Genomic DNA, 13,002 nt, shown 5'->3' with positions numbered 1-13,002 from the left:
ACTGGACAGCTCCAGAAACAGGCATGCAATCCTCCCACTGGATTTTCCTCTCTGCGGCCTGCCCAGGGGACAAGCGGGAAAGACGAATATCTCCCCCATAATGTGTCATCCGCTCCACTGACCTTGATTTTGCTGAACATTGATTGACTGCCACCTTATGGTTGCAAGTCAGACTATGCCAGAGTGGACGATAATGAAATGCAAAAACTGACAGACTTTTTAATAGAATATTTACTGCAGAGGATAATTTGGACAATCCAGAAGTCAGTGAATCCAAAATTGGGAACTGTAGCATCTCCAGATGGACACTTAGTTACTCATTCAGTTGGCAGATGTTATTTATCAGACAAACTATGCAACTGTCATTGGCAAATCAGAATTGAAGCTTTGGGCTACACTTCAAACATGGCACTAAATTATAGTTGTAACATGCAATGACATTGCTGAAATCAAAAAAAAACTAGCAACAGAATTAAGACACTTCAGCTAATGAAACTTTTTAAATGCTTTTTGTTTGGTAGTAAGATCTTGATGCATTTCAAGCAGACACACCATGACTGCAATTTTTAAACCACTTTAGATCTCAACAACTGTCTCGAGGAGTTTCTCAAAATCAGAAAGACTGAGAGAAAAAGAACCGTGGTCCTTCTATGGGACTGATGATGTCCAAATGGCAGCTCTGACGAGGTGGCACATGTTGATTTTTCAAACCTCCTAACTCTGTGCAGTGCAGTGGTGCCTGTGTGCGGAGGTCATGACCTTGGTTTGGACTAAAATCAGAAGCTAGTGGCCCAGTACGCCATTCCAGCTCTTGCCTGAACTAGGCCTTGTAGTACCGCCTTTTCAAATCAGCTCTCCCAATATTAACAATAGACTAAAGATTACCTCCAGAACATCGTTCAGTTTTTCACATACTTACTTCTCATCGCATTTCTCTATCTGACAGCTGACATGGTTTTTTTCTGAGATTGGCTGGAATGGAGGGATTAGAACTGGATGACATATGGGCTACCAAGTACAAGACAAGCTACCCATCAAACCAGGAAGGAATAGGTGAAGCAGTGATTTTTCTACAGACTCTGGCAGTGGTCCCTAATGTGCTTCATTCCATTGTGTACCATTTTCTTATTCATAAACAGGTAACACTATTATAATCTGCTTTTCTGCAACTACTTGCTCTATTAATGTATTTTACATCTATTGAATAAAACTTCTTCCATAAACCCGCAGATACCATACTCTTTAAGCTTTGTTAGTGGCCCTGCTTTATACCTTGGGACTGTGGACAGTAGTTGGAGAGGTTGGGATTGGCAATGTCTGCAAGAAGAGAGGTTGGAAGCTGGGATGGGAGGCATTCAATTTGGGGTCCAGCTGAAGGGGGAAGGAGTGGATGTCAGAGAAGGATGGATGCTAGGCCTGAGAAAGATGGAAGCATTTGTATTCTTGAAAAAGTAACACATTGAAGCAACTGCAAAAAATATCTTACATCTCATAAATTGCACTTTGACCTTATTATTTGGGTCTGACCAAGTACTTAAAATCCAAAAGGTTGGGGCATTGGGCTGTGCCGGGAGGCGGGGGCGGGTGGTGGATTGTACAGTGAGATTACAGGTTATGAGCAGATTCAACTGTTGTATCTGCAGAGCCAAAGGTACACAAAAGAGATGAGATGAGTACCCCTTCTCAACAAATGCTACTTCAACCATTAACTAAAATAAAAACTGAGAGTGACGCATGTGATTTAGATTTATAGATTGCTGCTTGGGAGAGCACCACACCAATTACGTGACTTACTATTATATTAATAGTATTTACAGCATGCTAAAATACAGATGTCATAACTTCTGCAAACTTACCAGGCAATTGGTGGCATAATCGAGAAGTTCCTTACGTCTGGGTGAACTTCGGGGCAGCATAGTAATGTTGGCCTGGCTTATTAGCTCAACCATGTTGGTACACAAAGGTCGTGGAATAAGCTTCAAATCCTTAATATCCCTGAAACATACAAGTCATATGTGAGACAACAACAATAATTAGTATTTATATAGCACCTTTAGAGGAAGGAAAACATGTGTAAGGAAATAATGGACACAAAGCCAAAGAAGCAGATATTATGTCTAAAAAGCTTGGTCAAAGAATGGCTCTGAAAGAAGGAGATGGAGGTAGAGAGGTGGAAGGGTTTAGTAATGGAATTCCAGAGCATGGGGCTTAGGTGGCTGAAGGCTTGGCTGCCAATGGTGGGGCGAAGGTAAGGGGCAGATATTTAAGAGGCCAGAGGCAGGAAGTTATTGTTTATTTCTTTTAATGGGAACCAACTTAAAGGACGTATTATTAAAACTTAATTTCAACTCTCGATGATCTCAAAATAAGATAAAAGGCCACAATCATTTTGTTGAAAAAAAATAGATTTCTTTTTCAACCTCAAAATCTTTTTGAGAGATTTTGCTCCTGTCTTGGATCAGCCATTTTATAAGCTACCACGTTACGGGTTTTATCAGCAATAACCCTAACCCTATCTAGATAAAAGGAAGTATTTTCTTACCCCAATGCATGAAACCATGAGTGGAGATAGATTCCCCAATCTGATGAGTTCACAATGTGTGCCTCATAGACAATATATAGACATATACATACACACACATATATGTAATATATATTTATTTCATCCTCATCCTCATCATTATCGGCAGACCCTCGAAATTGAGGAAGACTTGCTAATATTTATTTATGTATAGATGCCTCACACCTGGCATATGCCCATCCACATTAGACATCACACTTCAAAGGTATATAAAAAAAAGAGAAAGAAAACCAATTATTTCATGCTGGCTTCTATTGATCTGGCAACAAAGGGTAATAATTGGTTATAACCTGTTTTCGAGCACAGAAATATGCTGTCCTTCAGCATGCTCTCGAACTGGTAGGCCCAAGGAGGGCCCAACGTTAGGCCTGGGACCCAAAATACATTATTTCAGCGAGCTGCCACATGCCCATCACGTCTCCTTATGCCACGGCAGCCGCTGATGAATGTAGAGCCCAGTGTCTGATCCACTCATCACAATACAATTTCTGCAAGGGGGCTTAATACAGGCGTTAGGTCCCTCATTTAAAAATGTAAAAGGTCTGCCATTTTTGGACAGCTGCCAGGGACGCCTGACAAATGGCTCAACTCAATATCAGGATGGAAATCTTTCAGGCGTCTTTGAGTTGCAGGATGTTGGTCGCTGAGATTGGCCCTCATTGTAGGCCTGTAAAATGGGTGCAATGAGCTCCAATATCTAGCCCCAGGAAGTTACACTTGTCAGTTTGCAACTTTCTCTCACTAACAGCAAGTACATGTAATTGATATCAGGCCCTGCCTACGCACAGTATTTCAACTTTATGGCCTTCGAGGGACAAATTACATTTGCAGCAGACTGATACATTGACCTGGATTTTGCGGTCAGTGGTGATGAGACTGTGCCCACAAAAATTTATTGGACTCTCAAGCATCAATTTCCCTTAGTCTGACGTGACTTTCAATCTGGCGCCATCTATAGGGGATCTGTGGCATCCAGCAACAGTGAAGTCATCAAGCAGACTGAGCAGCCAATCAGATTAAACAATTCTCAGTCAGCAAACCATAAGTAAAAAGCATGGATTATAATTCACTTTTTAATCATTTTACAGAAAGTTAAATAAAGATTGTGGCTTACATATGGGATTAGGGTAGAAGCTGAAATATCATAAACAAACTTAAAACTAATTTCCATTATTTTAAAAATCATGCTTTTTTTAAATCAAGAAATGGAGGGAATGACCACACTTATTAAAAAAAATGTTTTTCAGTGCCAGAGAGGTAGTTCAGCAGTAATTATGACTTACTTTGCTGTTAAAAACTCAATTACACCTCACTTAACAAGGCTTAGAATTTACAATGGCTTTTGCAGCGGGAATAGTGCGTAACAGGTTGAAGTTAACGTCAAACACTGATTCTGTTTTGATTGCATCGGCAAAGACTGCAACAGCGCCCCCTGTGGAGGAGCAGGATATCACTGACAGCAACTTGCGGATTCCCGTGTTTAACTGTGCATGTGCGGATGCCAGAAGTTTGTGTCAGTTTTACACAGTAATGACGGCGAACGCAAATTTCAATAAGTTAAAAAAAAAACAAAATGTATCTACTGAGGGAAAAATCTTTTTTTTACTTTAAATAAGCAGGGACGAGTTGGCTGACTCAGTGACATCATCACCTTGTTGAACGTTACCAGCAAATCAATGTTACATTCTTTTTCCAATAGTAAATATAATGCTGTTCAGTGAGTACCAATTAATTTGAGAAGACATTTCTTCAAGCTACCTATTAAGCCATATTTATTCAATCTTGAATATTTGCATTAAAAAGGAAACCCAACATACATTAGCATGTTTACTGGAGAGTTCCATCTAGACAAGAGATTAGCCTGGAAAATGACAAATTTCAATTAAGTGAGTAAAATTTGAAGAAGTAATGATAGCAGAGGTATTATCATACATTGGGCCCAAGTTTCCGATATCCGCTAGAACGGCGCACCTCCGAGAGGCCCGCCTATTTTGTGGAATAAAAAGCATGCCAAAAACTTACCTCGTGATTCTCCGAGTGCAGCAGGCCTGTTCAGCAGTCAGCGCGATGCAGCACAACAGCTGGGGGGGGGGGGGCGGAGCTACAGCCCTCGGCCAAAAAGAGTGCCGGCAGCTGCACGTGTGCGCAATGCAGTCTGCGCGCGTGTGCAGTAGCTCCTGGCCCCCAGATTCTATCTGCGTGTGCTGTTGGCTGTGTGGGAGGGGCCCGAAGCACGCTGACCCTAGCCCTGGCCAAATGGGCTCCTGCAGAGTGCCGATTTCCAGCCTGCAGCACACAGCCCCCAACCCTGGCTGAGTGGGCTCCTGGAGCGGGCTGAGTGTCGATTTCCAGCCTGCAGCATGCAGCCCCTAGCCCTGGCAGCACTCCCGGTGCTCCCAAATGGGAAGCCGAGTTAGGAACTTTTTATTTTTTATTTATTGATTTATTGAATCATTTTTTATTTTTTATTTATTTATTTTTTATTTATTGATTTATTGAATCATTTTTTTTATTTATTTTTTTTTATTTTTTATTTATTGATTTATTGATTTATTGATTTATTTATCATTTATTATTGGTGATGGGTCTTTATTTTTAAAAGTGAAGTGTTTAATGCTTGGGAAAATCACCTAACTTCTCTCTAACTTCCCTTCCCCCCCCCCCCCCCCCATCCCCATCTCTGGCTACCTGCGCATAATTCTAAAGAATATGCAAGATTTTTCTGAGTGTACAAAAGTCAACACTTACTCCATTCTAAGTTAGTTTGGAGTAACTTTTCAGTGCCTAAACTTGCAAAGCACGCGTAAGTGGCTGGTAACGCCCCCTTTTGAAAAAAAACTGATCTAAAACTAAACTAACTCACTAGAACTGCAGCAAACTAAATGCCGAGAATTGCGATTTCTAAGATATTCCAAACTAAACTAGTGACTCAAAAAAAATAGGAGCAACTCCACCTGAAATTTGGGACCAATTGAAAAACTTTTGGGGGCCAACAGAGCTGAGTGACAGAGAGCAAGGTGCAGGCACTGTGGATGCCAGCAATAGAAATCAATCTGAAAAGTGTTATCCATCTGTTTCAGTGTCTAATGAGGAAGTGCCTGAAACTCTTTGCCTCTGGTAAATGTGATTATTATGAATTTGTAGCAGTGCAGTTCAAAAACTGCCTGGATACAATATATATTAAAAGCATGTTGGATTGGGAGACAACCTGTGCATGAATGATATTGACAGGGCACACTTCACAAAGGAGCTATTGGTTACAAAGTGCTATTCCGCTGTCTTTCAAGCTATAATTTAGAATGAAGTGAAAGGTTCTTAAACCTCAAAATTAAACATTATGAGCTAGAAGTTCGGGGGTGGGATTGGAGAGAGATTGGAGGGGTCAAGGAACCTGGAGGTCAGAGATCAGTGAGAGCACTCCTTCTGCAAGGTTGGTTCGCCAGAGTGCAGCCAGCTGGCTGCCTCAGGGCAAACCAATCTTGCAGTGGGGACCTCAAGCATGTGTTATGCCTCTTATTTCCACATGCAAAGGGCTGAACACCTGCTTCGGGTGTGGGTAAAGGACGCCAGTTGTTTGTCCTTACCCAATATGGCGGGTGGTGCATTACGGGTTGGAGCTGCGCGCATACTTCCTGCCCGCCATTTTGGAGACATAGAAGGCCACCTAGCGTCTGAAAAACAGGTGCTATGCAGCTCAATTTCTAGGACTATCCGACTATTCTTTCAATGATATGTTTTTTTTTCATTTTCAGCATCCACTATCAACATCATATAAGCATGGATCACGTGCACAGTGAAGTCCTACTTATATTGTCCCAAAAATGTGGCTTAGCCCCAGAAGAACACCCCATATTTACAACTACATAGGTTCACTTGCATCATCCTGTGGTCTTTCTGTATAGGATTGTCAACTTTGCATTTTGGACTTGCATTTACACTTGATATTTCCCAAGATAATGTTACGTAACATCCTATAGCCAGTAGATAGAAGGAATTTTCATTTCATCAGCCTAACCTTCGATCCTAGGTTATGGACGTGAAAGGAAAATGTTCTATCCCACCACACCAGTTCGTCCATGAGCCCCTTACTAAAACCCACGTAGTGCAGTTATACTGCATTTTGCATCGCAACGCTGCAATTACTGCAGTACAGCTGCAACCAAACTGGCATAGCATCGGCATTTTGCATCAGGTGTGAGACCATATTGAGGGGGTGATCTCACATTGCTTCAGACATGGAATGGCAGTCATGAGAGGACTCCATGTACATGGGCACTAAGCTCTGCTTTCTTCTGACTATTGCACGGGGCCGTGCAGCTCAATGTCTACCACTTGAAAGCAGATACCAACAGTACACCAGTAACATTCATTTTTATCTCATAAAATTCGACAATAGAATTGGACAAAGAATTATTGCTAGTGATATGTGATAAGAAATGGAGGCTACTTTGAAAGTGATAAACAACATTCAGTACTTGAACACGTCAAAATACTCCTGCCAAAAATCTGAAATGTCTTATGCATGAGACATCTGCACATTATAGAGCCGCTGTTCCTGATAGTGCTTTTGGCTCATGTCTCACAGGAAATTTGCCTTAGGACCTCTGAAATAAATCAGCATTTGCCTTGAGAATTAGAATACATCAGTCTAATGTAATATATCACTGAAGCATGGTATAGTGTATTGTTCAATTATTGTTGAACTGAAGCATCTCCGTCATTCAAAACTTTGTTCAACAGCAATAAAGATGTTTCAATTTTAACCTTGAATTTGTACTTGTGCTCAGATGCGCTGCGTGTCATTAAATTATTTTGCTGTAGCAATAAGCTTCAATCAACAATAATAACAAAAAACTGGAATCAGTTAATAAAAGAATGCAATTGCATGTCATTCAATAGTTCCTGCTCATTACTCAATAACAGATAACAGTACAGAATGATAAGGTTATTTTGTATCAGGAGTGTTGTGGTGACCAAAAAGTATTTATATTTATTCTTAAAAAAGATCAAACCCTCAACACTTGGTTTGCATTAATGGTCACTGTACTGGCAGTTGACCTCACCCTCCAGGAACAACGGCACAGGGAGCAGAGACAGCGAGAAAGAGGGGAACATGTGACCCAAGGGATGAGGAGGGCCATCAGGACTCTAAACAGGAGGCCTTACCCTCTGAGGGTATTCCGAGAGCACGTCTCCCACCTCCAACTAAGCGAGGAGCAGTGCATTAGAAGGCTTAGAGGTGCTCACAGAACTCTGCCACCTCCTGCAACCAGACATGGAGCCTCAGATCAGGGTGACCATGGCTCTCTCAGTGGCAGTCAAGGCCCTCAATTTCTTCACAAGCTGATCCATCCAGTCTGTAACAGGAGACATAGCAAACATTTCACAGTTCACCATCCATCGCTGCATCGGGGAGGTCACCGAGGTTCTCTACAGTAGGAGAAAGGACTACATTTCCTTCCCCATCACCAGAGAGAAACAGGACGAGCGTGCATGTGGCTTTGCCAGGATAGCGGGATTCCCCATGGTGCAGGGCGTCATTGACTGCACCCACATGGTTTTGTGGGCACCGCATAACAATCCTGACATCTTCCGTAACTGCAAACACTACCACTCACTTAACGTGCAGTTGGTTTGCGACTGCACACAGCGAATTCTCAATCTGAATGCCCACTATCCTGGCAGCGGCCAAGATGCCTTCATCCTGAGCCAGTCTGGTGTGCCAGCGCTCTTCCAGCCACCATGTCAAGTTCAACCAAAATTAAAAAGAAACATAACAAATTAAATAAAAATTTTATTCCCCAGGATGATGATGCACTCCAGTCCCTCCGGTGCCGGTGCCGGGGTCTCAAGCATGTCGGTGGACACTGGCATGTATGAAATGATACAATGAACTCCGTACTGTGAGCCAGTATCTAGATGTAACCTGGTCAGTCTTTAGTGGCTTCCAGAAGTGAAGATGCAAAGGTGAAGTTCAGGTTATATACTGTGACACTAGGATCTCCGATGGTAGTGCACCCTGGTGGTGGGCAGACATTATGTACAAACATTACATCATTCCCCTCCCAGTTCTTGGCACAAGTCCATATTACAAGTTCAGACGGTCCGGAGCCCTTCGCTCTCTGGTTGACTGTCTCAGTACAATCCCAGTGCTTTCCGAGTCTCTCACGACTTGGGGCTGGGCGTTGACCACAGTGGGTTCTTCTGATGGCTGGACATGAGTTGGTTGGTCGTCTAAGCTCGCGATGTCTTCTTCCAACTGTTCCGGTTCGTCAGTGTGTCTTAGCTTGATTTGATCAATGTGTTTCCTGCACATCTGCCCATTCTTGAGATTAACCATATACACCCGGTTACCCTCCTTATCCGTAACATTGCCTGGGAGCCACTTGGGCCCTTCACCATGGTTAAGTACATTCACTGGGTCATTTACAGATATGTCGTGTGACACTGCGGCACGGTCGTGATACCACTGCTGGCGTTGACGTCGAGTTTCGACATGATCGTTAAGGTCAGGATGGACTCGAGAGAGCCTGGTTTTGAGGCCTCTCTTCATCAATAGTTCCGCAGGAGGGACCCCGGTGAGCGAGTATGGCCTTGTCCTGTAACTGAGCGCTTTGCGTGACAGGCGTGTCTGCAAGGAACCTTGAATTACGCATTTCAGGCTCTGCTTGATGGTTTGAACTGCCCGCTCCTCTTGACCATTGGACACGGGTTTGAACGGGCTGACCTCACATGTTTTATGCCATTGCGTTTCATGAACTCTTGAAACACCAGGCTCGTGAAACATGGTCCGTTGTCGCTGACAACGATGTCTGGCAGACCATGTGTGGCAAACATAACTCTCAGGTTCTCAATGGTGGCAGTGGAAGTGCTGGATGATATGATCACACATTCTATCCAGTTGGAGTATGCATCCACCACCACGAAAAACATTTTACTGAGGAAGGGGCCCGCAAAGTCAATGTGGATTCTAGGACCACAGACTGAGTGGAGTGTCCTTTGGGGCATTGCTTAACTGCATGCAAGTGCTGCACTGATGCATGCATGATTCTAAGTCTGAGTCAATGCCAGGTCACCAAACATGGGACCTAGTGATGGCCTTGATCATGACAGTACCGGGATGCGTACTATGTAACTCCCATACAAATCTCGCCCTGCCTTTCTTGGGCATTACAACACGATTACCTCATAGTAAACAGTCGGACTGGATGGAAAGCTCATCTTTGCAACGGCTGGACAGTTTGGTTTCATCATCCATTTCCTTGGGGGTGGTCGACCAGTCTCCATTAAGAACACAACGTTTTACAACCAATAGGGTCGGATCCGGGTTGGTCCTGTTCTTAACTTGTTGAGCAGTGACAGGCGACCCTTCACTCTCAAAGGTATCCATGACCATGAGCAGCTCTGCGGGTATTGGCGTTTCCACCTCCGCTGTGGGCAACGGTAACCGGCTCAATGCATCAGCGCAGTTGTCGGTGCCTGGTCTATCGTGAATGACATAATCATAGGCAGATAATGTCAGCGCCCACCTCTGGATGCGGGACGATGCATATCGATGAGAACAACGATATAAGCAGCTTGTGATCGGTTTCCAGCTCGAAGTGAAGCCCAAACAGGTACTGGTGCATTTTTTTTTACCCCATAAACACATGCTAAAGCCTCTTTCTCTATCATGCCGTAGACTCTTTCCACCTTGGACAGGCTTCGAGACGCGTATGCAACTGGGTATATTTTGCCTGACTCATTGGCTTGCTGGAGTATGCAGCCAACCCCATAGGACGACGCATCACAGGTCAAAATTAGATGCTTGCATGGGTCACACAGTACCAGTAGCTTGTGGGAACACAACAGATTTCTAGCCTTCTCAAAGGCTCTATCTTGAAGTTCACCCCACACCCAGTCGTCTCCTTTCCTGAGCAGCTTGTGCAAAGGCTCTAATACTGTGCTCAATTTGGGTAAGAAGTTACCGAAGTAGTTGAGAAGACCCAGGAATGAACACAGTTCCGTCACATTCTGCAGCCTGGGCGCATTTTTGATGGTCTCTGTTTTTGGGTCTGTAGGCCTGATTCCGTCTGCAGCAATCTTTCATCCAAGGAATTCGACCTCTGGTGCCATGAAAACACACTTCGAACGTTTCAGCCTGAGTCCCACTATGTCCCAACAACGCAGAACCTCTTCTAAATTGTGCAGGTGCTCGGCGGTGTCACGACCTGTGACTCGGGTGTCATCTTGGAATACCACAGTCCCGGGGACAGATTTCAATAGGCTCTCCATGTTTCTCTGAAATATGGCTGCCGCCAAACGAATGCCAAAAGGGCACCTGTTGTAAATAAACAGTCCTTTGTGTGTGTTGATGCACATAAGTTTCTTTGATGATTCAACCAGTTCCTGTGTCACGTAGGCTGATGTTAGATCCAGTTTGGTGAACAATTTTCCCCTGGCTAGCATTGCAATCAGGTCATCAGCTTTCGGTAGCAGATACTGATCTTGTTTCGAAACTCGGTTGATCATGACCTTGTAGTCTCCACAAATCCTAACCGTGCTGTCGCTCTTTAACACCGGAACAATGGGACTGGCCCATTCATTAAATTCGACCAGTGAGATGACCCCCTCGCATTGTAGCCTGTCCAATTCGAGCTCGACCTTTTCTCTCATCATGTGCGGGACCGCCCTGGCTTTGTGATGGATGGGCCTTGCGTCTGGGCCTAGGTGAATCTGCACCTTGGCTCCCTTGAAGCTGCCAATTCCCGGTTCAAACAGTGAGGGAAGTTCGCTCAGCACCTGAGCACACAAATCATCATCCGTTGATGACAAAGCTTTGATATCGTACCATTTCCATTTTATTTTCTCGAGCCAACTCTTGCCTAATAATGATGGGCCATTGCCTGGGATAATCCATAATGGTAGATCATGAACTGCACCCTCGTACGACACTCTTACTGCTGCACTGCCGATCATTGGTATGAGCTCTCTGGTGTAGAAACACAACTTCGCATTTATGGGACTCAGCTTGAGTCTCTCTGCCTTGGTCTCCCACAGCTTTTCGAAAGTCCTCTAGCTCATTATCGATTGACTCGCACCCATATCTAATTCCATGGATACCGGCACGCCATTTAATTTTACCTCCATCATTATTGGTTGGCTCTTTGTTAGGAACGCACATACGCTATGCACTTCCTCCTTGGAGCTCTCAAATGTCTTGGGCTGCATCGCCAGATCCATGCTGAATTGATCATTATCCACATGGCATGTCGCAGCTTGCTTGTTCCGCTGCGGACACGTCCACTGAAGATGCCCCGTCTTCGCACACCCTCTGGATACATACTGCCTGAAGCGGCACTGATGGGGTCGGTGATTGCCCCAGCAACGCCAACACGTTGAGCTCAGATTTGCACCCGATGGCGGGCTTTGACTGGCTCTTGTTCTCGCATACACAGTTGAGTAGGCCCTCGATGGCGAACTTTGAGCAGCTCCCGGCCTTGCAGACGCAGTCGAGTAGGCCCTGCCATGTGCAGCTCTGCCGGCTGTTGATACAATTTTGTACACAGTACTTGCTGTGGAGTTCCTGTTTTGTCGCGATATCTGCTTTGTGCTTTTCTACGTGGACATGCAAGCCTGGGTGATGGTGATGACCTTGCTGAGGTCTGGCGTCTCTGCAGCCAGCAGCTTACTTAAGATCGCCTCGTGGTTGGCCCCGATCACGAAAAAGTCAAGCAGCATGTCTTCCAACGCAGGCACAAATTTGGAAGGCCCTGCAAGATGTCTCAGGTTGGCAACAAATGCCGCTTCGTCCTGGCCTTCTGGACGAACGTGCTTATAGAAGCGATATCTAGATATGAGGATTCCTTCCGTGGGTTTAAGGTGGTCCCGAACAAGAGCACGCAGTTCCTTGTAATCCTTTTCTATAGGAAGAGTGGGTGAGAGCAGATTCTTGATGAGTGCATAGATCGTGGGGCCACAAACGGTGAGAAGAGCTGCCCTGTGCTTCTCTGACCTTGTCTTTGTTTAGGTCATTTGCCACGAAATACTGGTCAAGATGATCTGTGAAATCTCCCCAATCCTCTCCCTCATTGAATCTCTTGAGAATTCCAACAGTACTCGATCGTGTTGTGCTCGCCATACTTTTGCGTGGGTTCGTAATTTCCTCATCGCCAGTTGTGGTGTATGAAATGATACAATGAACTCCGTACTGTGAGCCAGTGACTAGGTGTAACCTGGTCAGTCTTTAATGGCTTCCAGAAGTGAAGATACAAAGGTGAAGTTCAGGTTATATACCTGGCCCAGCACGAGTGTACCTATGACCCGACAACTTTAAACGGTAGTGCCCCCTGGTGGTGGGCAGACCTTATATACATACATTACAGACACTGCGTGCTCCATTTCAAGGGACACTCGAGCGCGGAATGCTGGCCCATAGCCTC

General features: G+C 44.6%; 1 protein-coding gene across 3 annotated transcripts in view; it reads right to left on the bottom strand.

The window, feature by feature from the left end:
- Positions 1-13,002, bottom strand: part of LOC139275890 (otoancorin-like) — a 98,866-nt gene that overhangs the window by 42,924 nt on the left and 42,940 nt on the right. For all 3 annotated transcript variants that reach the window (XM_070893112.1, XM_070893111.1, XM_070893113.1), the window contains exon 15: positions 1,857-1,995. In XM_070893112.1, coding sequence (XP_070749213.1) covers positions 1,857-1,995 — 139 coding nt within the window. The remainder of the gene's footprint in view (positions 1-1,856; positions 1,996-13,002) is intronic.

This window comes from Pristiophorus japonicus, chromosome 11 (assembly GCF_044704955.1).
Source record: "Pristiophorus japonicus isolate sPriJap1 chromosome 11, sPriJap1.hap1, whole genome shotgun sequence".
NCBI lineage: Eukaryota > Metazoa > Chordata > Chondrichthyes > Pristiophoridae > Pristiophorus > Pristiophorus japonicus.
The sequence above is the reverse complement of the archived record's forward strand: the minus strand, read 5'-3'. Positions and strand labels throughout refer to the sequence as shown.